We start from the raw sequence: 22,358 nt of genomic DNA, 5'->3' as shown, positions 1-22,358 counted from the left end.
GGAGATCCTGTTTCGCTTCTGAGGGACGCGACCGCATTCAGAGTCTTGCCATGGTCTTATGACCCAGAATTGAGGCTCTGAATGCGCGCCTTGGTACTTCAGCCACAGGAACCTCAGATCAGAAAGACGAACGCCAAGGCCAAAAAGCCGAGCAAACTGAATCCCCAGTAGGTGATGAGGTTCATGTACACATGCAGTGGATTCGTTACCACCGAGCCTAGTGCCCCACTGGGGCGGCTTGAGAACCAGATAGCTTCCGTCAGAACTGATAAGATCCCCCCTTGTCCTTGTGTGCCAAAAACAGACTAGGAAATGTCAAGGCCGACCCCCCGCATGTACCGCACGCTATACACGTCAATTTTAGGGATAGTACCATGAAATATGAATAAAAGGACCTGGCTTATATGCTTCTGGCGCTTGTCACGCGCGTACACCACCACGGCTCTACCCTCTCCGGGACCACGACGGTCAATGTCGAACTGATGCCTGGCAATGATCAAGTCGCCAAGCTTGAGGTATCCAAAACTTCGAGGGTCGAAATCAGGTTGTTGCTTGGTGATGTGAACGCCGACTTTGGCGAGGTTGGCCCAACCCTCCTCGGCTGAAGCCGCCTCGACCGCCCTCCGTAACTGGGCCGTCAAGGGAGTATCGTCGTGGACCTTGGTCAAGGACGCTCGGTTGTGCAGTGGAATGCCAATGACCATGCCCAGCTGGGGTCCTGCCAGCTGTTCGTGAGGCGTGATGTTCTCAAAATGAGTAAACTTGTCACACGCGGAGACGAAAGGTTTGGGTGTTTTGTTCTCGCCAAACCCGTACACCACCAGTCCGGACTCTCGGATGCGTACCGCGAGCCGGGTAAAGTCGCTGTCGCTAGAGACCGGGCAGAACCCGGTCAAAGCGGCTGGAATAGAGTAGGTCCATGGCGTCAATGATCATGGCCGAGTCTGTCGCATTCTTGCCATGGGTGTACGCAAACTGCTGGACGGGCTGGATCGAATGGTAGAGAAGCTGGTCTTTCCAGCCCTTGAGACTGGTACCAGTCCAATCACCATACGCCCGTCTCACAAAAGCAGTGTCGTACTTGGCGACTTCGGCGAGGAGAGCGCCGGCCACACTAGGTCGCGCGCTGTCGGCAGCGATAAGAACCACTAGCTCCACGACGACAGTGTCGGACGCCATTTCTGTCCGGTCCTCACGCAAGCAATCAGCTCGCAGATGGCAGACGGACGCAGACCATCCCCCTACGACTGCTGTCAAATACATACCGTGGAAGCACCATGGGCAACATGAACGTTGAGCATGTGGCTCGACATCCCCCTGAAGGCTACATGTAGCAAATCACAACATCACTCAACAGTCTCATCGATGGTTGTGGATTTTGAGACCGACAATACCATATACTTCTACGGATGCCGGCGGGGCAAGCAAAGCAGCCACCGGAACGGCCTTTAGGAAGCCTTTTCAAGACGCCGTCCTTTTCCGCTTGAGGCGGGTCCAGGTCCCCCGGAGTCCCGGACTCCCGGAGCCGCTCCAAGTTTCGCTAGCGTGTATTAGTCGCCGGACACGCCTCCGCGATAAAATTAGGCACCAGATGGCAAACAAAAAGACGACAAAAATGGTTGCAGTGGTATTATAGGCTTCTCCTGCTAAACCCGAGAAGGAGCTGAGGAGGGGAAATTCTTGCTAGCCACTACCGTACGTACATAATTCCCTGCTGCCTCGTGCGCGGGTGTGTCGTGCATGCATCACAGACCCGAGGCCGTGGCGGACGGGACAAGCGACGACAGCGCCGTCGTGGCCGAGCACACGCATCCCTCGCCGGGGATGCTCGTGATGGGCGGGCTCGTGCACGTCGAGTATGGCTCGTGCGCCACAAACGTGGGCTCCGGCTGGAGCTCGACCGCCTCGGCCTTGACCAGGACGGGGATGATCTGTCCCGTGCTGAGGCGGAACGGGCGGTGGCCCAGGGCCTTGAGCAGCCGGGTGGCGGCGCCCGAGTGGGTGGTGATGCTGACCCATGCCCCGCTGTCGCCGTCCGCGCCCCGGAAGACTTCGTCGAGGACGGCCTTGGAGCGCGCGTCATGGGCCTCGCCCGTCTCGCTCTCGTAGGAGCGCCACAGCTCGTCCTCCTCGGTGAAGCCGGCCTCGAAGCGGTACCAGGGGAACATGGCCTCGATGTACGATCGGTCCGAGCGATGGTTGCACGTGTGCACCGTCATACCCTCCCGGAAGCCCTCCTTGACAACGGGCACGAACGGGTGCTCTTCTGGCAGGTAGCCGGCCTCCTCCATGTCGCCAAAGGTCAGGTTCGCCGTGATCGTGCAGCGCGTGAGGGGGCTCGAGTAGTACGACGAGAAGCGCGGCATGTTGTCCTGGTCGTAGCGCTCCTTGAAGTAGGCGTTGGCCTTGTAGGACTCGAGATCGCCGGCGGGCGTCGTGTGAGCGTCGGCCCAGATGGCGGTGCCGTTCCCTTGCTGCTCGGCCCAGTAGCACTGACGGGGGGGGACAGGGCGCGTCAGCATATCTGCATTCTTATTGTTCGGAGACGTGTCTCCCCGTGAGAAGGTCTTGCGGGGGATGTGGGTGTCGTGGATGTACTCACGTTCCAGGCGGGTGTCCCGTAGAAGGACTCGGCGGCGTTGTGCCAGCCCTGGCCATGGCGGCCGATGAACAGCATCTTGTACTGCACGCCGCCGTCTCGGTTGCACCCTGCGTTCAGGTACTGTAGCCAATGCTCGAACCGCTCCCACTGGCTCCTCTCGCCTTGGGGGTCGAAGCGCTTGTCCGTCGGGTACGATCGCTCAATGAGCCCAAAGTTGACGCTGGCCTAATGAACCAATCTGTTAGTCGCCATTGGCATCCATGGGAGCCCCGCAAGGAGACTGGAGGTGTACCGACATAGTCGAAGCCGCTGGGGTCCGTGTCGGGCTTGTCTTGCAGGAAATAGCCCGGCACGGGCGTGTACCGGATCGTTTTGCCCTCCGCCTCGGGCCAGTCGGCCAGGGCAGCGGGCGTCAAGCTGACGAGGAGGGCGGCGAGCTGGGCGACCTTCATTTTCGTGGAATGTGCGCCAGTTCCTCACCGGTTCTGCGATGGGAAGTCGAGACCGGGAGTTGAGGGCACCTTGTTGAGCTTTATACAGGTCCCGCCGTCAAATTCCACAACCGCGCGTGCGCCCGAAGCTCAGGGTAATAATAAACGTGCCGGATTTCGAGCGTCCGGTTCGCGCTCGCACGTAGGACCCCCAGTGCTCCACGCCGGCTTCGGCGTTCGATACCGCTTCTGGAAGCTTGTTCGGGCGGAGTTGTACCCGCATCGACAGGTGCCACCGTAGAGTTGTACCGAGATGAGCACCATTCAGGGAGAAAAGAGAGAAGCTCCCCTTGCCATTGCCAATCGTTGGGCAACGTGCTGCATGAACGGTGTCTGCCCTTCTACCTCTGCTGCGGCCGCCAAGGTTCGGCTCAACCAAAAACTCTGCTCACCAGGTATTAATTGCAGCTAAAACAACGAGAACATCTAGGGCCCTCGGAGTCTCGGACGCCGCATAAATCGGAGGGCTAGGCTACGGTTGGGTTGGCCGCGCGACAGCTTCTGTGGGGTGGGTGTCCGTCCGTCCGGGATTGCCTGCGCCGGTGCTTGTAAGTTGTACTTGTATGCAGATATCCATCTCAGACTGAGGTACCCGCAACAAGGACGAGATTTGAATGACTTGCCGTGGGTAGATTATTTCCGAGTACCCATCTGAGAGGGTTGGTGTCGCGTTGGATTCCATGACCTCATGGACTTGAGGCCATTGTGAGCTGAGCACGTGATATGGGCAGTCAGTTCATCTGGTTCATTTGTCGGATATGGAGGTGGGAAGCCATGTGCTTGAACCATGTGTGTCCATGTCCAAAGGCTCCAATCATGACGACCGAGATGAGTAGCTCCTGCCTGGAACGTCGTCTGCAGATGTCCATCTAGGGATCATCATATGGCGCCTCGCCATGTCTGACCAGTTCACAAACTCAATTCTTCGGCGGCCTTGATTATTTCGGCACCTGAGCCACTGGGTGCCCACTACGCACAGCCATCTTGTGGCTGCTCTTGATAACTCAGCGTGACGAGACCTAATCTACGTGGAGAATCGTACAAGCACTCTTGTCCACCCACCACAGTAAAGATTCCCTCTTCACACTCCCACCGGGCCCGCACCCATACATACGTCCCAGGCCATGAGCTAGCTACTAGTGTCATCTTTGAGACCACTGTGGCCACCAATTTAGCATCCTGCCTATTTTGGAGAGCAGCATGATGTTGCGGGCGCGGCCTCGTTGCCAATGTCTGCTGTAATGTGCCTAGCACCAAAGGCTGGATCACGCATACCCAACGCAAAGCGCGCCATGAGCTCTTGTCCAAGATGCATAAACCGCTCGCGAGCATCGACAAGAGCTCCTCTGAATGCGAAGAACTCGCCCGCTCTGGGAAAGTGTGGGAGGATTATTTCCGTCCCGCTGACTGTCGGCCCTACGCGGCCCTACAAGAGGTATGTGGAACCATTCTGCGCGCGTCCATGCTACACCCATCAACGCGCTTTAGAACAGGAATACAAAGATCTACTTGGCCAAATCGAAGAATTCAAGGTTCTTATGAAGGCCGACGTTCCCCTTTTGGCCAAGACCCTGGTGGCAGAGTACGCGCATCAGTCGGTCTTCATCGAGAACAATCCTCTTCGGCTCGGTGAGACGCGACGGGTGTTTGATGTCCTCACCGAGAAAATCTTCAAGCACACTCCAATGGCTTCTATATGCGCAGACGACCTCGTTCAACTTACTCTCCCGCATGTCGGCCCGGGCGTCGACAGCTCCCACCTCAATGAGCTGAAGAGCCACATCCTTGCATGACAATGGATTGCTGAAACCGCCAAATACCAACTCGGTACCTCCGGTCTGAAGTGGAAGGACGTCAGACAGCTTGTGACCAGGACCATCAGAGGTATGGATTCCGAGGACATCTGCGCTCTGTCTTGGGGAGGGGCTGTTGCGCTTTGTTGATGCTGCTGGTCTCGTTGATACATAGCCTATATACCAACATGAACCTATATCCTCATTGATAATGTTGCAAGAACTTACATGAACGAAAAGGGTCCTAGTCAACACCTTGCTCATCGTCAGTGGCACCCGAAAGCCGGTCATCATTTGCCTTGTCACGTCTGTCCTTGGCCCTCTTGGCAACCCACCGTGCAATCATCCCTGCAACACCATTCGGTCTGAACGTGTCTCGTTGCGATGACTCTTCTTCCCCATCCAGGTGCCCAGTGCTCTGGTTGCCCTCCACAGTCCCGGACGTGTGGAGAGCGCCCCTTGAAAACACGTCATGCCACCTCTGCTTGAGGAGGAGCCGTCTTTGCTTGCCGGCGTCGGACTGTTCGTGCTCGCGGAGGATGCTGGCCGCGTCCTCGTGCCCACGTGTCTTGGCCCACTCATACGCCGTGCGGCCATTATCACTCTTCGCATGGACATTGGCGCCATTGTCAAGGAGGGCACGGATGGTTTGAATGCTTCCCAGGGCAGCGGCGAGGTGAAGAGCGGTACCGGTGAATGCGACCGTGCGCTTCACGCGCGCACCTCCGACCTCGACAGTGGTGATGCCAATGACCTTGATCGGGCACTCGACGTCACCTGTGCTTTGAACAAGCATCGGAATCAGATGCGCGCGCCCGACGGCTACCGCCAGGTGGAGCGGTGTGAGCTGACTTTGCAAGTCGACGTGGAGGTCAAGTTCATGTTTCGAGGCCGGCTTGGCCTCCAGGTGCGCACTGCACGGTGCATCCACGCTGGTGCCGTGGTTCAGAAGAGTCAACATGGTCTCTTGATCCCCCGTCAGAGCAGCGAGATGGATTGCCGCGAGGTCTCCCTTGACCTTGATCCTCACAGTGTCCGCTGCTTTCTCGACAAGGCGCGAGACGGCATTGTTCCCGAGCCACTCGGCAAGGTGAGGTGCTAGGACATGCCCACGGACAGTCTTCTCCACGTGAAACTCGGCGGAAGCTGACAAGCTCGCACCGTTTTGGAGAAGACAAGAGGCTGTACGCGAGTGACGCCCCAAGACAGCGAGGTGAAGGGGAGTCAAGCATGCCTGCATCGTATCTCCGGCATTCACATCGCATCTGCTCTCGACGGACGCTCCCTTGGCGATAAGGGCACGTGTCATGGACGTGTTGCCAAGGGCGCATGCGACGTGGAGAATGGTGCCAAGAGCCTCAAACGTGAGACTCATCGTCACTGTGGAGGAGAAGTAAGCGTCCATCTGGACGCCAACAGTAATGGCGCTCTTGTCGTCAATCTCTCGCAGGTAAAGCAAGCCCGCCTGCCCCAGCATTTCAATTCCCGAGGCAGAGGCTATCATGAGAGCAAGTATACGCAGCCAGCCCGTCTTCTGACTGCTGGCAGCAGCGACATCGAACCCGTAGTCGGAGAATAGATCAATCATGCTAGCTTGATTCATACCGGCAGCGACGTCGAGGGCCGACATGTCGGTTTCCATCCGTAGCTCGATGTTGGCTGGCGCCTTGGACCGCATACTTGCTAACCCTGGTACATCGCCCTCCCCAGACAACAGCAGTATGTGGAGAGGTGTGACCTCAATCTGACAGTCTCGTCTAAGGCCCAAAGGGTGTCGAGCATGCGCGTCGGCGTGGTTTCCTAGGAGAGCTTGCGCAATGTTCCATGAGCGCACCATGGTCGCCAGTTGTAACGGCGACAGCTTAGCATAGAGACCTCCCGCGTCGAGGTCTAGTACTGACTCCAAGTCTGCTCCTCTCCGGGCGAGGTGCTGCATGTCGGTTTTAGACTGTCGGAGGATGGCGATGTGGAGTGGCGTCAACTGGAGAGCGTTGCCATACGACATGACCTTGAGGAGGGAGTTTGGATCTATGATGGTGGTGTCGTCCCCAAGCAGGAGCGCTGAGATGGTGGATGCTTTGAGCATGGCTGACAGATGTAGGGCGGTCAGCTGAATGCGTGTATCGGCGACGTTGAGAAAGAGTATGGCATTTGCATCGGCGAGATTGGTTCTCTCCGGCAGGGTCTCATGGGTCAGGCGAGCCTCTTGCGCTTGCTGGGCTTCTTGGCCAGCAAATGGAGATGGAGGCCCATCGGAACATGAACCCTGGGTCGGCTCCTGTGGGTTGCCGCTCCCTCTGGCCTTGATCCTGCGTTCCACCAACTTATCCATGCGCTCGAGTAAAGGATGAAATATGCGTCGGTTGAGCATGCTGGTGGCTCGCCCTACTCGGAAACGGGGCTTTGAGGGCCGCCGTCCAGCCCTACGTCTTGGTGGTGAACGGCCATGTCTTGGTGGAGAGCGTCGCTGTCTCCGTGGTCTTGTCCATTGCCGTCGCCGTCGTCTGCGGTGTGAGGACTCTGACTGGGAGTGTATTGATTCCGCGAAGCCGGGCTGGACTTGATGGGTCTCAGGAGTAGAACGGGGGTCATGTCCAAACCTGTCCCAAGATTGAGGCCGTGCCCTTTGTGAGTGAGACCGAGAACGCCTTGGGGCTCGCGACCGACGATGCGAACGCTTCCTCCGATCCGCGTATCCACGAGCCGCCAGGGCCACTGCCGCGCCGGCCAAGACGGAAGCCAGAGGCGTTGGTGATCTGCTACGCGATCGTAATCGGGACGGAGACGGGGTTCTGGCCCCGGAACCTGATGGAGGTGGTGAATTTGGCGGAACTTTATGCTGTTGTTGACGAGAGCGAAAGGCAGCGGTGGCAGCAGAAACTGCGCCGGCCGACATAAAGTCTCTTAGACGGGTACGGGATGGCGATCGAGCGGCGGACGGCGGCGGCGGCTGTGAGGACATGGAATGTGTGGATGTCTCACTCTGACTGTCGCCGTCGGCTCTAGGTGAGAAATAGGATCGCCCGGGAGACGAGCGGTTCGAGGGCCTGGTGTAGTTGGAGTCGTACGGAGAGGTAGAGTTGGAAACCTCCGAGAGTAGGCTGCTGCCATCCGAGTCAGCATCGGACGCCAGCCAAGCATGCTCCTCTGTACGCAGCGGTCTCTTGGAGACAAGTAGGCGGACCATGTCGTCGCACCTGCGGCCAAGTGCCACATGAAGCGCCGTCATGTCGACATTCACATCGTCCGTCACGACGAGTGCTCTTGCATTGGGGTCGGCCTCACGGTCGAGCAGGAGGAGGGCCAACCGTTTGTTGTCCAAGCCCGCCGCCATGTGAAGGGCAGTCATCTCGGCGTGTGTCTCGGGACCTTGAATGACGAGCCTGGCGTTGACGTCGAAGCCCTTGTCGAGGAGAAGCTGCGTAACTTGTACGCGCCACAAGGCGGCAATGTGCAAAAGGCTCAACTCGACGTGCATCTCCTCCCAGACGTCCGCTTGGACGGGGAGATGGATGTCCATGTCCAAGTCGAGGAGCATCTCCATCAAACCCCGGTGTCTGGCGAACGCTGTGATATGCAATGCTGTTAGCTTGGTGCGGAACGCTGGGCCGTCAATCACTGCGGCCTGGTGAACGTCGGCTCCAGCGTCGAGTAGCCGAGTCATCATATCAAGGCCACCGGCAAACGCGGCCAGGTGGAGGCACGTCAGCTGAACATGTGACATGTACTGTATGTCGATGACACACGGTGTGTGGACGTCGTGGCCCTTTTCGAGCAGATGAGTTACCACCTGCTCGTGGCCCCAGAGGGCGGCGAGGTGCAGGACTGTAAACGTGGCGTGCATCTTGTGACAGTCCAATCTTGCCAGCTGCTGCCTGTCGTGGTCCGTATCTAACACGGTCTTGACAACATGGACATTTCCTGACAGGGCGGCGAGATGTGAAGCGCTCAGGTCCATTTCCATATCGATCTTGGGTCGAAGAAGCAGACGGCACCTCTGCGACGCGTCGCCCTTGCTGTCGACAAGTGCCGCCACGATTGCCTCCTGTCCCAATAATGCGGCGAAATGGAGTGCGCTCACAACATTCTCATCCTCATCGTTTACACGACAAAGAGCCCGAGCGTCTACACCTCTCTCGAGGAGCAGTCCCACCAACGTCTCATGACCGATCAGACACGCGAGATGGAGAGGGGACAGACAGACCCGAATCTCCTCGCCCACCTGAATGACGAGTTGCGCACACGTGTCAGCGCCGGCATCGATTAAGTGAGCTACCGCTGCCTCGGCCCCGCATAGGACTGCAAGATGGAGTGGCTGACACTGGATGTACAAGGAGCCAACAGCAAACATCGACGCCACGTGCATGTCTGCGCCATTGTCGATGAGGACCTGGACAACTTGCTCATTGACGGCCAGGATCGCGAGAGAGAGTGCCGTGGAGCGGATCTTGACGTGATACGACGTCTCCTTCTCATCCTGCCTCTCCAGAGTCTGGAAGAGGCTGCCAAACATGGGGGTGTCCTCGAGTTGATCGCCCAGCAGTGCTACAAAGTTCCGGGCTGTCCGCGTGAAGAAAGCGTGGATCGAGTCCACAGGTTCTTCAGCTTCTTCCTCGCTCCCTTTGTCCCGCCCGTGCTTGCCATCGGGGCCTCCCCGATGGAGGTCAGCTAGCTTCTCAGCCTTGCAGACATTGACGTCTATGCGCAACTCGTCATTGACGTCTGCTCCTGCGTGGATGAGCGAGTCCGCTAGTCGCCAGTCTCGAAAGAAGGCCATGAGATGGAGCCCATTCAGCTCCGCACCATTGTTCTCGTCTCCTTCCACGCGGACGAGGATCTTGGCGGTGGCGTCTGCCCTTTGGTCGAGAAGAAGCTGAATGGCCGCTTTCCGCCTGCATATAGTCGCGATCTGCAGCGACGACAAGTTCGCACGGAGCGTGCCAATCTCGATACGGAGCTTGGCCTCCACATCAGCTTTGCGCTGGATCAGAATCCCCATCATCTCGTTTCTAGCTAGGAGAGTAGCGAGCTGCAGCGACGTGCCCTCCATCCTAAACGGGAGCGTCTTCTTCTTCTCCACGGACGAATGGTAGTTCAACGGCAAGTCCAGGTTGATCCATCCCTGAGCATTAACGTTCGCCCCCCCAGCCAGGAGCAGCCTCACTTTGCCCACGTAGCCGAGCACGACGGCCATGTGGAGTGCCGTCAACTCACACTTGAGCGTGAAAAAGTCGACGATACCTGTCTCCTGCACTCCCGCACCTTTCATGATGTCTAGGAGCATCTGGACCACGTCCTCTGACCCCGATACCACGCCGCAGTGCAACGGCGTCCATTCGACATCGGGCCTCGCCAACATGCCAAACTTCTTTGCTGGTTTGGGCCGGACAAATTCTACTCCCTGAGTCTTGTACTGAGACTCAGTTCTGGCCCGCATGTCAGCGCCCTGCTCGAGGAGTATACTGACCATGGCCTCGTGGCTGGAAAAGGCCGCCAGGTGCAGCGCCGTGGTCATTGTCTCGACCTTGACGAGGAACTTGGTCTCGATGGTGGTGTGGCACCTTTGCTCAATGTCGGCGCCGTGTCTCACCAACAGCCTACTCACCTCGGCATGCCCACACGCAGTGGTGCAGTGCATCGCCGTGAGCTCATCCTGAATGGCAAACATGAAACGGACGTTTGCAGGCTCGTCCTCCTCCTCTTCCTTGGCCTCGCTCGCCCCTTGCCACTGTGGCCCCTCGCCGGTATCCCCCATCATATTCCAGATAGACCATGGGAGGGTCACGCTCGGCACATTCGGGGACATTTGCAGCGCCGCCACCATCTCGCCATACTCGTGGCCCATGTTGAGCCCGATAGCGCCCGACGGCAGCCACGCCAACCTGGTCTGCCAAAAGTCCAACGGCTTCCTCAGCGTCGTCGCTAGCCTGTCTTGCAGCACATCGGCCTGCTGATGAATCACCTCGTCCATCTCCTCCTGTAGTTCCACGAACCGCCGGAGAAGGGCGGACGTCTCGTCTTTGAGGGACAGCACCCGCGGCTTCAACACGTCATGTCGCTTCTTGGACGCCCAGTGGAGTGGCGTCCACCCCTCGTCATCCACAGCGTTGACGTCCGCGCCGCTGCGAATCAGGAGCTGTGCGAGCTCAGCGTGCCCTTGCGCCGCGGCGCAATGTAGAGCCGTGAGACCATCCCCGCTGAGGACATGAACCGCGTCCGTCGTGACGAGGAGTGTCCCCGCAACGTCGGCATGGCCCATCCAGGAGGCTGTGTGTATTGGCATCCAGCCGTCTGCGTCGCAGGCGAGACTGCTGGCTCCGTGCTCCATGAGAACCCGCGTGGCGGCCTCGCGACCGTTCAGGGCGGCGAGATGGAGAGGTGTCTGACCAAAGGTGCCCTCTTCCGCGACAATATTGGCCGAGTGTCCGAGGAGGATGCGGATCACGGCTTCATCGCCGTTCTCGGCAGCCCTATGAAGAGCCGTCCGGCCATCTCCATCCCTTTTGTCAATTGCATCGGCGCCAGTAGCGGCCAGAAGCTGCCGTGTGGTACTGGGTAGGCCAAAGGCCGCCACCAAATGCAACGCCGTCACCTCCCGGTCATACCAGGAGCTGTACCCAGAATACCTGCGTCCGGTAAAGTGCATGGCCTGGTTAGCGGACGCCAGTTTTTCTTGGTTGAGCAAAAATTGGAGTGCAAGATGCTGCATGGACTCTGTCTCTCCTCCCGCGTCATGGCCGTGGTGTCCCCAGTGCTGAGCAGCGTAGGGAAGAAAGGGGTACTCATCCAGTCTCCTGCCCATCTCCTCATCACCGTGACAGGGGCCGTCCTCGAACACCGAGTACGATATGTACGTGACGCACGCGCTCGCAATCATCGCCCGCGACTCGGCCATCCAGCCCGGCCGTCTTTCCGGATCTTCCAGGTAGGTCCTCGTGGTGTGATGCATCAGCTGCACCGTGTCACTCCTCTCATTGATCACGACCAGTCCAGCGCAGAGGGCCACAGCACCGTCAAGATTCTCTAAAATGTAGTGGCGTTGAAAATGGAGGCTGCCGGTCTGTATAGCCAGGGCGTGGAGAAACTCGTCACGCGTAAGCGGCCTCTTGGACTCGACGACCCAGGATAGCATGCGATGAGCGAGGTTGCGGTCGCCCGGCTTCTGTCCTCCAATCCGGCAGAGGGCGTTTTCGTACACGGTGGTCAGCTTGTCGGGACTGTCCATGAGCGTCTGGAGAGCGTCTTCGACGTGGCCTCTGGATCGCTCGCCAATGACGGAGTCAAGGAAGGGCTGGACGAGGAGGAACCTGGGGCAAGATTAGACTCTGCCATGTCGCCCGCCGTCTTGACCGAGAAATACTCACATCCCATCGACAGCGAAGACTATGTTGTCTGTGACACGTCTGCGTAGCCCTTCATCCTCTCTGACAAAAGAAGTCGACTTGTCGATGAGCGTGTCGAGCACGCTCTTCACATCCAGCACATCAGCCCTGATCTCCAGCTCTTGGCACTTTATGCTAAACTCTTTTTCAAACTCAACAGTCGGCCTAGCCGTCGCCAGGATTCGGAGACCCGTCTTCCTCTGCTGCTCTGCCAGGTGCGCGAGTAGCTCCCTTCGTGTTTGATCCGAGCACTCGTCTAGCGCATCGACGATGAGATAGACCCTGGGGAATTCCTTTAGAAGTCGAGTCAGTGCTAGAGAAACGTCTTCAAAGCGCAGATGAGATGATGCGCCAGTCCCATGCTTCTCAAAGAGGTCACCCAGCTCGTCAGGGAGGAGCTCGCACTGGTCTGCGAGCTGCCGCAGCATCGCCGCAGCCAACGTCCGCAATGTCTGCTCCTTTTGTCGTTCGTACTCGCAAAAGAGACAGAGCACTGCGGCCCTAGATGCTTCCGCCTGAGCTTCCTGGCCAGCTTTGAGGCTGCTCACCACCACTGAGGAAAACACAGTCTTGCCCCCGCCGGCGATTCCGGGACACCACAGTGTTTGCGCCTCACCATATGTCCAGTCTCTATAGGCCTCGGACTCGAATAGCTTCTGGACCGTGCTGGGTTGCCATTTTTCGTATGAATCCAACAGTCTCTTTGTATGCGTGTCGCTGTCGAGCCAGTTCAGGATCCGATCGCGGTCTTGCCGTGCCCTGTCTACTACTTGTCAATACAGTGAAGGCATCACAGGGCGAGGAACAGCTCGCATACCTTTTGCGAGACGGTCTACATTCTGCTTGATATCATGCACACCATGTTCAACTACGATACGCACAAGACCGTCAACGCTCCTGTATATATGCTTCACACAATCACAATCACTCACCCCTTTCCAAGATCTTGACCACCTCCTCTGTCGTCTCAACGTCTTCCCTAAGCACCACCTGCAGTAGCTCCTTTGTGTACGCCGCCGCCGTGGCCGCTGCGTACCGCTGCCATATCTTGTGCTTGTGTGTGTCCGCGTAGTCACAGATGCCGCGGACGACGAGGCAGGGGAAGTCGTTCATCAGCCCCGCGGCCTCCATGTCGAAGCAAAGGATGCCGTGCTTCTTGCGGATAGCGTCCCGCGTGAGGGCATGGCGCATGACCTGATCCGCCGAGGCGATTGTCCCGTAGTGGATGACGGGGCCTGGATACTTGCGGGGTTTGCGCTGAACAAGGCGGGCCGGGTCGCAGTGAGGGCAGGGGAGGGGGATGTCGTCTTCGTCTTCACTAGACAACCGCTCATCGTCATCGCTATCCTCTTGGCTAGGTGAGACCGGGACAATCGTGTGCTCATACTCGGCCGCGAACAGCTGATCGTACTTGGGGTCAGGGCAACAATACAAGTCCTCGAACTCGGGGTTCGCGTCCTCGTCCGCCATGACCTTGTTGATCATGGCCGCGACGTACCGCGAGACGGCACTGCGCTTCGCTTCGTGCATCCCTCGCAATTTCGCCACAGCATTGGCCAGCGGCGCAGGCGGCATATTGAGCAGTCCCGTGTGCTCAAACACGCCCCCCGCGACCGTCTTTCCACAATCATATTTGACGACACCACCTAGATGTGGAGGCTCGTTAGTCTAGAAATGCGGAGCGGATAACCACCCGGGGTTGAGCACAAGATGCGTACCCAGCTCTCGTTGAGGGATGCTGACCACCACATCCCCCAGCCGAATATCCTCACCCGGTCTCGCCCGCCGCGCCGGCGCACCCCCTCCGACCCCGACCATCAGACCGAAGCGGATCTTGGGGAAGCTCCGGAGCATATTGGCCGCGACAGTGGCGGCGGGGGTGACGCCCGTGCTGCCGGCAGGGAGACACGCCATGACAATGTTATGGCCCGCGATCTCGCCGAGGGTGTACATATTTCCGTCGCCGCGCGCGAGATCGAGGTCCTGGTGCGCCTCGTCGAACATGCCGACGGAGGCGGCCAGCTCAAGAGGCAAGGCGCAGATCCATCCTATGTTGTAGGCGCTGCGCGATAGACATCTAAGAGGGAACAGGTCAAGTGTCGGTTGATGAGATTTGATCAATCGTGGTGACACTCCAGGTGTACCTACTTGCGTTGTTTGTCGGACATTGTCACACCCAAACAACGGGCCAAGGGCCCGCGTCTGAGACCGTGAGACGCCAATCGTGGGAGGACTGTGGTATATCATGGAACGCACACCAGGGGCATGGAAAGCCAGGGGAGGAACCACAATACAACGCCAAGAATGCTCCGTGTTTTGGGAAATGAGAATCGAGTCGGAATCAGAGGAGAGGGTTCGTTTTCAGGTTCAGTCAGTCAGCGCAGCTGAGCCTACATGAGTCACATGACCTTGCTCGTGCTTCCGACCATCGACACAGCAGCAGCAGTCGGTAGTAAGGACGGTGGTAATGGCGTCCTGCGGCAGACGAGGACAGCGACACATCCACATCTCGAGAACAGTCATCCATTCTGCATGCGCCTAGCCGCCCGTCGCTGGTTCGATATCATTTGATGATGGCGCCTACTGTGTCGAGCGGCGCCACCTCCATGTCGCATTATCCTTCTATTGTTCGTCCATGACTCCATCCTCCGCGTCCAGGAGCGACTGGACCAAACTAACCAGCCGACAGCCCCGGAAGCCTCGCTCTCGTGGCCTTCTCTCCAAGCTCCTTCGCTCCGCAGCCCTCGCCGCCGGTGAAGAAATCATTGCATCAACTATCACTCGCGTAAAAGAGGACAGCTCCGGCTTTACATCACGTGTACCCAAGATGGCTATCTACGGGGCCTTGATAGACACCACAGTCACACATCTTCTGTTCAAGTGCCTTGGAGTCATCTCGGAGAAGATGCGCGGCAGCATAGGACCAACTCTGCAGCTCGTCTTGGCGTTCATCATTGTAAGACACACATGCAGTCTCTTTGATATCGGCTCTATGCGCACCCTTTGGCTTACACTAGAAACGAACAGGTTTCTCCGATTCAGCAGCTCACGCTTCTTATAATAGTTGCGTATACGAGTGGCGCTAAGACGTACACCAGATTAAAGGGGACCGTGAAGCGCGTGTTCCTCCCGTCCCTAGCGGCGCTGGGTTTCCTAGCGCCGGCTATGGTAGCCTTTGCGCAGATCTTCCTGCCCGAGAGGGCGCGCCCACTTTTCTTCCAGTACATGGCATTGTTTATTAGGGTGTTTGATAACGTTCTCGTCAAGAACGCCCTGCGGAAAATAAGGAGGAGAGAGAGAGAGAGAGAAGGTGATAGTAGGCGGACATCAAGGGCATCGTCATCAGTGATTTCAAATAACAAACGGGTCTAGACCCAAGGTCTTTGCTTATGCCTGTTATAGTCACTAAAGATAGGCCGTTTGGGCATCATTAGTGACTTTCGTAATATATCATACATACTTATATATACAAGACACATGCGCACATCTATCACATACGACCATACCCAGTGGAAAATACGGGATCCCGTCCGCTCTCCCATAGTCAAGCCGCTGAGGGGCTGATTAGTAGTTGGGTCGGTGACGACCAGCGAATACCGGCTGTTGTATGTTTTTTGGTCTCCACGCCTTTTCTCTGGTTTGTTAGTGGGTGCTATGCCTATAAGCACTGGTGATAGCGTCAATCATCATATACGACCATACCCAGTGGAAAATACGGGATCCCGTCCGCTCTCCCATAGTCAAGCCGCTGAGGGCTGGATTAGTAGTTGGGTCGGTGACGACCAGCGAATACCCGGTGTTGTATATCTGTCCATTTTTGGCCTTGCACCAGGGCACTTTTTCTTTTCTTGGTTTCATCTTTTTCAGTGCAAAGACGGGCTTTACTCTTCGATGGTCTGTCCGCGCAGCCGGGAGAGAACTTGGCATCCGTCGTCGCTTTTGGCGTCGAGGTATTGGGCCTTGTCGTTTCGCCGCGCAACCCCGTGCAATGGCTGAAGCCCTTGGCCCACCCCGTCCACTTCCCAGAGCCTGAATGTTGGGCCGGTAGCCGTCATGACAAAGATCACCTGTCTTGAAGTTGGAAGAGTCGCCTTGGCCACCAGGTGTCTCTCAGCCACGTCGAGCACTTGTGCCTCGATATCCCTCACAGACCCAAGGGGTTCCCGACTTGCAGCCTGAGCAGGACGATACTTGGCTCGTCGAAGTCGTCCGAAGTGTATTGGAGCACCCCGTCCGCCGTTCCTACGGAGTTATCCGGCGATGCCCACATGATGAGCACGTATTTTGGCGCCTGGAAGGGCACGGTGAAGAATGTCTGCCAGAACGCAGCCGTGTGACGTTGGGTGTCACTGGCTGAATTATTGTAGATAGAACCTGAAAAGAGCGTTGCCGGAGACAATAGAACTCGACATGACTTTGATGGTCAACTTTTCACAACTCACAGCGTTTGTTCGAGGACTGACAGATGAATGCTAATTGTACGGTGATGGGTCGTCCGATGGAAGATTTGGTTCTGATTTCAACCTGAAGTGATGTTAATTTGCGCGCGCTTATTATTGATGAAACCAACAGACCGCCAAGCCTTGTAGCACAATCATTCTGGCCTCCATGCCCCTCCTCGGCGTCCCACGGCGTCTAAAAAAATATCGTGAGGATCATTTTCTTTCCGTTTGCTGGACCTCATCATCCTCATGATGCCGTCGCGGGAACTTCTCGTCTTTTTGATGATGTTTGGCTGATCATGGAGCATCTACATGGTTGAGCGAGACTTCCTATTGATTATACATAGGCATGGCGTTGATGAGAGCCACAATTCATGTCAAGCTTGCTTGCCCATATGGATGAGCTTTTGATTGGTTTCCGGCATCCAGCTGAAATCAAGCGCACATATATTCAATGATCAATCACAAGAGCCGTCCCCTTCCAGGCCCCTATTATATTGACCGAATCCTTCATGATCCCCGAAACGATACTACGTCGCAGCGACTAACCCTGTAGCCTGAACTTCGAAGCTACTTGTACGACCTGCGCTGCAACCCAGGAATCGTGTCGCGAAAGGGTAATACGTTTGCGCTAGCAGGCTCACGGAGCGGTTCAAGCGGAGCTATCTATTACTCTGGAGTCCGCTAAATCCCTACGCGAAACGCAACCGGGGAAAAGTCCCGTGCACCAAACTACATGCGTAGTAATTTCCAGGGTTGCATGTCCACACCGCAATTACGGTCCACCTTGCACATAGGCAGGAAGGAATGAAGGGAAGGAATGAAGGAATCATACCCGGACAGGTATAATCAATTGTACGTATATTTATAACTGTTTGTCGCCGCGCGAATGAAGCGGTAGGTCCGTACGGGGTAGTCGGAGTGGCCACCGACGGCACTACGTTTCGAATCTCTCGGACTCCTTAGCAGCTTATGTAGCTAAAGACCAAAGTACTTCTCGGACTCCAAGGCAATTGATGGCATGATGCTGCTGACCGTCCTTCCGAACCCTGGCCATCCCTGTCATTCGCGGAGGCGTATATGGTCGTAGGATCAGAATCCAACATGTGGGATCAGGATTCAGTCTGCAGAGCCGAGCCCATGCGAGCATTACAACGTGAGGGCTATCGAACCCGTCACGTCAATGTGTCGGCGGAGACAAACCACATATAACAGCTAGTCTTCCGGACTGGACCATATTGAAGCCACCAACATCTCCTTGCAAACTTTCCAACACAGGATGCATCTTTCCGCATATGTTTCGTCAGCAGCAGTGCTTGCGCTGTTCGCACCCTCGGTAGTGGCAGTGCCAACCTTGGAAAAGGTTCAGGATGCTGCCGTCACGCTTGATTTGACCGCAAGGACTGTGGTCCCCGTACCGGGTGGCTCACAGCTGGGTAAGTCACGGCTCCTTGCTCTCCAACTTCTGACTGGAGTTGTGCCTGGTGAAATGAAGAACAATGGCTCCCTTTGGACATGGCGTCTTTCTTTTCCTTCATCCTCTTCCCTGCAGCGCCAAAATCGATGAGAGGATTCTCATGGGTCTCTAGGTATACCGGTCTCCGAAGTCGTCGTCAAGAGTGACAATATGTTCAACGCCACGTGCAGTGGATATTCTTGGACTACCACGTACGATGCCGACACCGAAGCGGAGTACACCGACGTCGAAGTGCGTTTGACGTGTGAAACCGCCGACGAGGTTCCCTTTACTGTGTTTGAACACGGAACTGGCAAAAAGAGCGAGACATCGCTGCGTCGCATTGTAAGCTCACCTCCACACGTTGCCCGTCCATGGCGGGGACGTTATTCTCTCCCCATTGTGCTTTTGTCTTGCTAACGGGTGAATAAATTAGCAATACGATATTGGCGCTCCATATGAGCACATCAGGTCACAGTTTTTCCTGGCTGAGGTCATAACACCGGCGCCTGAGCTCACTCTTGTGGTGTACAGGGTCGTTCAGTGAGAGAACTGGTGGGAGGGAACGGGCGACATAGTTAGGACTCAGGACTCGGGACTTAGGAGTCAGGGGCCCAGCGCGGCGGGGGTATGTTGGTGAGGTCGGTGACAACCAGCAAATACCGGCTGCCGTGTGCCTTCTTTGTTGCTGTAAAATATCTGCCAAGGCTGCAAGTAATGCGACGATGTCGTCAAGATTCTCAACTGATTAAGTTATATGTAGAGACGATGGTTAACTGTCATGGAGGGTATGGCCGGAAGTATCTCCGGTCTATCCATATTCTGTACCATCTAACTATCAGTTGCTAGTCGCGGAATTGATTACCCTCGACCTCCGGTACCATCCATTAGGTTCTCACACTTGGAATGTTCGAGTCCATTTGGACGACTGACTGACTGCTCTATGCGAATACTCTCTAAGATAAAATTATGGAGGGGATTGGTGAAATTTCTTTGATGGGTTCCTCTTCATTTGCCACCCGAGAAAGCCGGGTTCTGGACTCCCGTATTAATTAGAAACCCCTGAATCAAACAAGATCATGTGATGGCAATTATGATTGTCTAGCATGGGGGCCTGACGTTGCCCCCTGATCCCTCAGAGGCAAAAATTTACAACAACTTCAATGTCTTGACTCTTGAACATTACAGATATCTGAACATGAAGTCTGGCGGTGCGCTTCTGAACAGAATTTGCTCCGACGTTCGCGTGCATATATCAGTTCTCATGCAAGGCTGAATCGCGCATGACGTAATTGTACCGATCAAGCTGCAGTCGTGCCACGACCTCACGATAACATGCTGACCCCAATTGATTGATAATACAAGCACTTGGGCCCCCAAACTCGAAGCAGGTTTCGCACCAAATTTGTTCGCGTTCTTGCCTCCACGTAAGCCATAGACATGAGTCGTCTCCTGAGTAATGTCACTTCCATTGTTAAGGTTCCTGTTGCTTCAAAGTTCAAAGTCAATGCCGTCGGGTAGGTCCGACAACTCCTGTGGCTGCACGGAAAGCTTGTAACGCCTGCTGGAGCAACTTCTCCACACCGTTGGGTCCGAGCCCAGTCTTTCAACGTCGCTACTGTACGTCGAACTCTGTGAGCAAGGCACTGTCAACTTGACCCTGTGGTGAATGGAGGAATTACGTCTCGGATCTCGAGGTGAATGGGCTGTTTTAGTGTTCTTACCGCCTTCTCAAGTCTCAATATCCAAGGACGTGGGGTGGATGGGTCACGGGCTACAGCTTGGCGTGGGAGGGAAGATCGACGTAATCCATGTTGGTGAGGTGAGCTAAACTGGATCTGGCCACTGGCGCCAGCCGCAATCGATAACAGAAACTGGAACCGCTAACAAATTTCTTCATCTGCCAGGCGGCGAGATTGAATGTCTTACCACCTGCAAGGATCAAGGAGGCGGACACCAGCCAGGCACCAGGGTCTGGTTATTATTGCTTTGTGTGGTCTGGTCCAGAAACTGTTGAGGGTCCATTCGACTTATCGATTGTCAGGATGACGCTATGGCACCTTTTAAATTAGGGAGACTGCTCTGACTTTCCTGAAACCACTCATCAACTCTACCGTTTGCACTTTCCTCGCGTCCTCCACCCCCAGTCCGCATCCGCTCTCCCTCGACGACAAGCACGTAAACCACTCCATCTTACCCGACTACCTATCACCAGTCGCGTATTCAATCTCTTTCACCAAGATACACCGCGTGACTACAGCGAGTCCCAGCAGCGGGATCCTCTGAAGCGCGTCTGTGCCTCAGCTTACCTGCCTGGATACTTGTTAGAGAGCTAGCCAAACGCTGAGCAGCAAGAGTTTGCCTCCTCAATTGCAACAATGTCCATGATGTGGCACGGCGTCGCGCGCGCCTGCGCCAGGACCACCCCAAGGGCCGCCCCCAGAGCTTTCGCGGCCACCCCCAGATCTTTCGCTACGTACAATGCCTCTAGGCATTTCGTCCGCCAACCACAGAGCCAGAGCCTATTCCACACCTCCCAATCGCGCTTTCAGTCTACGATTACAGCTCCCGCGCTCAGCAACCAGAGCTTGAAAGCGATCGAGCAGGCGGCCCGCCAAAAGAACAGGGATGTCGAATTCCCGAACTTCGATCGAAGCAATGTCAAGGAGGGCATTGTACACATTGGCGTCGGTGGTTTCCACAGAGCTCACTTGGCTGTTTACATCGACAGCCTGATGAAGGAGCATGGCGATCGCAACTGGGCGATCTGCGGTGTCGGCCTCCAGCCTTTCGATGCTGGCATGCGCGATGCCCTTGTCGGCCAGGACTGCTTGTATACTCTGATCGAGCGTGCCGAGAAGGGCAGCAGCGCGCGTGTCATTGGCAGCATCAACTCGTTCCTCTTCGCGCCTGATGGTCCGACCAAGGTCATTGACAAGATGGCCCACCCAGACACGAAGATTGTGTCCATGACCATCACCGAGAGCGGCTACTACTACAACGAGAACACCCATGAGCTTGAGATTGAGCACCCGGACATTGTCGCTGACCTGAAGAGCGACCTCCAGTCTCCCCGCACAACCTTTGGCTTCCTCTTTGCTGCTCTCGAGAAGCGTCACGCCGCCGGGCTCAAGCCGTTCACCGTCCTCTCATGCGACAACATGCAGAAGAACGGCAGCATCACTCGGCATATGCTGCTGAGCTTTGCCCGTGCGCGCAACGCCAAGATTGCCGACTGGATTGAGGCTCAGGGACAGTTCCCCAACAGCATGGTGGACCGCATCACACCCCGTACCACAGACAACGACAAGACCGCCCTCGCCGAGACCTTTGGCATCCAGGACTCGTGGCCCGTGGTCACCGAGCCCTTCACCCAGTGGGTCATCGAAGACTCGTTCGCGGACGGCCGCCCTGCCTTTGAGAAGGTCGGCGTGCAGGTCGTGAGCAACGTCCACGAGGTCGAGAAGTTTGAGTGCCACAAGCTGCGCCTGCTTAACGCCAGTCACTCGGCTGTAGCCTACGCCGCCTACCTGAGTGGCATCGAGTACGTCCACGAGGTGTTTGAGAACCCGCTGTACTACAAGTTCATCTACAACATGATGCACAAGGAGGTCAAGCCCCTCATGCCTGCCATTGACGGCGTCGACATCGACAAGTACTGCGACACCCTGCTGGAGCGCTTTGCCAACCCCACCATCATGGACCAGATCGGCCGTCTCACCATCAACGGCTCCGGCAAGCTGCCTCAGTTCATCATGCCCACCATTGCCGAGCAGATCATGGCTGGCACCCACGACTTCAAGCGCCTCGTGTTCGTGACGGCCACTTGGTTCCGCTTCCTCAACGGCAAGGATGAGCAGGGCAAGCCCATCTTCATTGACGACCCGATGGTGGAGGATCTCCAGGCCAGGGCGATCAAGGGAGGAGCCAAGCCTTTCCCTCTGCTGGACGTGAAGAGCCTGTTTGGTGATGATCTGCGTGGTGACAAGATCTTTGTCGAGGAGCTTACCAAGGCTATGGAGGGTCTGTACCGCGATGGTACCATGGCTACCCTGGCCAAGTACGTCGACTAATTGATTCGACCACTTTTCACTACTTATAGAAGGGGAAAATTTTTGGGAATAGAGGCGACGGAACGGACGGAGCGAAAATCATCCGCTGAGTACATTGTATGTAATCATCATACTTTCCT

The 22,358-nt window shown here is 56.4% G+C and overlaps 6 protein-coding genes across 6 annotated transcripts; 2 read left to right on the top strand and 4 right to left on the bottom strand.

The window, feature by feature from the left end:
* Window positions 1-305: 305 nt before the first annotated feature.
* Window positions 306-1,179, bottom strand: J7T54_007597 (uncharacterized protein; the record flags this gene model as incomplete). The annotated part of the gene is made up of 2 exons (XM_051509009.1): window positions 306-725; window positions 889-1,179. The coding sequence occupies 2 exons, from the start codon at window positions 1,177-1,179 to the stop codon at window positions 306-308; spliced, it is 711 nt and encodes a 236-aa protein (XP_051359998.1).
* Window positions 1,180-1,745: 566 nt separating this feature from the next.
* J7T54_007596 (putative phosphoglycerate mutase) lies at window positions 1,746-3,054 on the bottom strand (the record flags this gene model as incomplete). Its single annotated transcript, XM_051509008.1, has 3 exons — window positions 1,746-2,492; window positions 2,603-2,827; window positions 2,899-3,054. 3 exons carry the CDS (start codon window positions 3,052-3,054, stop codon window positions 1,746-1,748), a joined length of 1,128 nt encoding a protein of 375 aa, XP_051359997.1.
* Window positions 3,055-4,402: 1,348 nt separating this feature from the next.
* J7T54_007595 (putative fic/DOC family protein) lies at window positions 4,403-4,886 on the top strand (the record flags this gene model as incomplete). The annotated part of the gene is made up of 2 exons (XM_051509006.1): window positions 4,403-4,528; window positions 4,587-4,886. The coding sequence occupies 2 exons, from the start codon at window positions 4,403-4,405 to the stop codon at window positions 4,884-4,886; spliced, it is 426 nt and encodes a 141-aa protein (XP_051359996.1).
* A 244-nt stretch (window positions 4,887-5,130) lies between these two features.
* Window positions 5,131-7,218, bottom strand: J7T54_007594 (uncharacterized protein; the record flags this gene model as incomplete). The annotated part of the gene is made up of 1 exon (XM_051509005.1): window positions 5,131-7,218. One exon carries the CDS (start codon window positions 7,216-7,218, stop codon window positions 5,131-5,133), a length of 2,088 nt encoding a protein of 695 aa, XP_051359995.1.
* A 53-nt stretch (window positions 7,219-7,271) lies between these two features.
* J7T54_007593 (uncharacterized protein) lies at window positions 7,272-14,436 on the bottom strand (the record flags this gene model as incomplete). The annotated part of the gene is made up of 7 exons (XM_051509004.1): window positions 7,272-7,642; window positions 7,869-12,193; window positions 12,251-13,031; window positions 13,086-13,136; window positions 13,201-13,914; window positions 13,987-14,345; window positions 14,417-14,436. 7 exons carry the CDS (start codon window positions 14,434-14,436, stop codon window positions 7,272-7,274), a joined length of 6,621 nt encoding a protein of 2,206 aa, XP_051359994.1.
* Window positions 14,437-20,544: 6,108 nt separating this feature from the next.
* J7T54_007592 (mannitol dehydrogenase) lies at window positions 20,545-22,239 on the top strand (the record flags this gene model as incomplete). Its single annotated transcript, XM_051509003.1, has 1 exon — window positions 20,545-22,239. One exon carries the CDS (start codon window positions 20,545-20,547, stop codon window positions 22,237-22,239), a length of 1,695 nt encoding a protein of 564 aa, XP_051359993.1.
* Window positions 22,240-22,358: the final 119 nt, after the last annotated feature.

This window comes from Emericellopsis cladophorae (genome assembly GCF_022114955.1).
Source record: "Emericellopsis cladophorae strain MUM 19.33 chromosome Unknown NODE_52_length_165805_cov_119_926832, whole genome shotgun sequence".
NCBI lineage: Eukaryota > Fungi > Ascomycota > Sordariomycetes > Hypocreales > Bionectriaceae > Emericellopsis > Emericellopsis cladophorae.
This window is presented reverse-complemented; position numbering and strand designations above follow the sequence as displayed.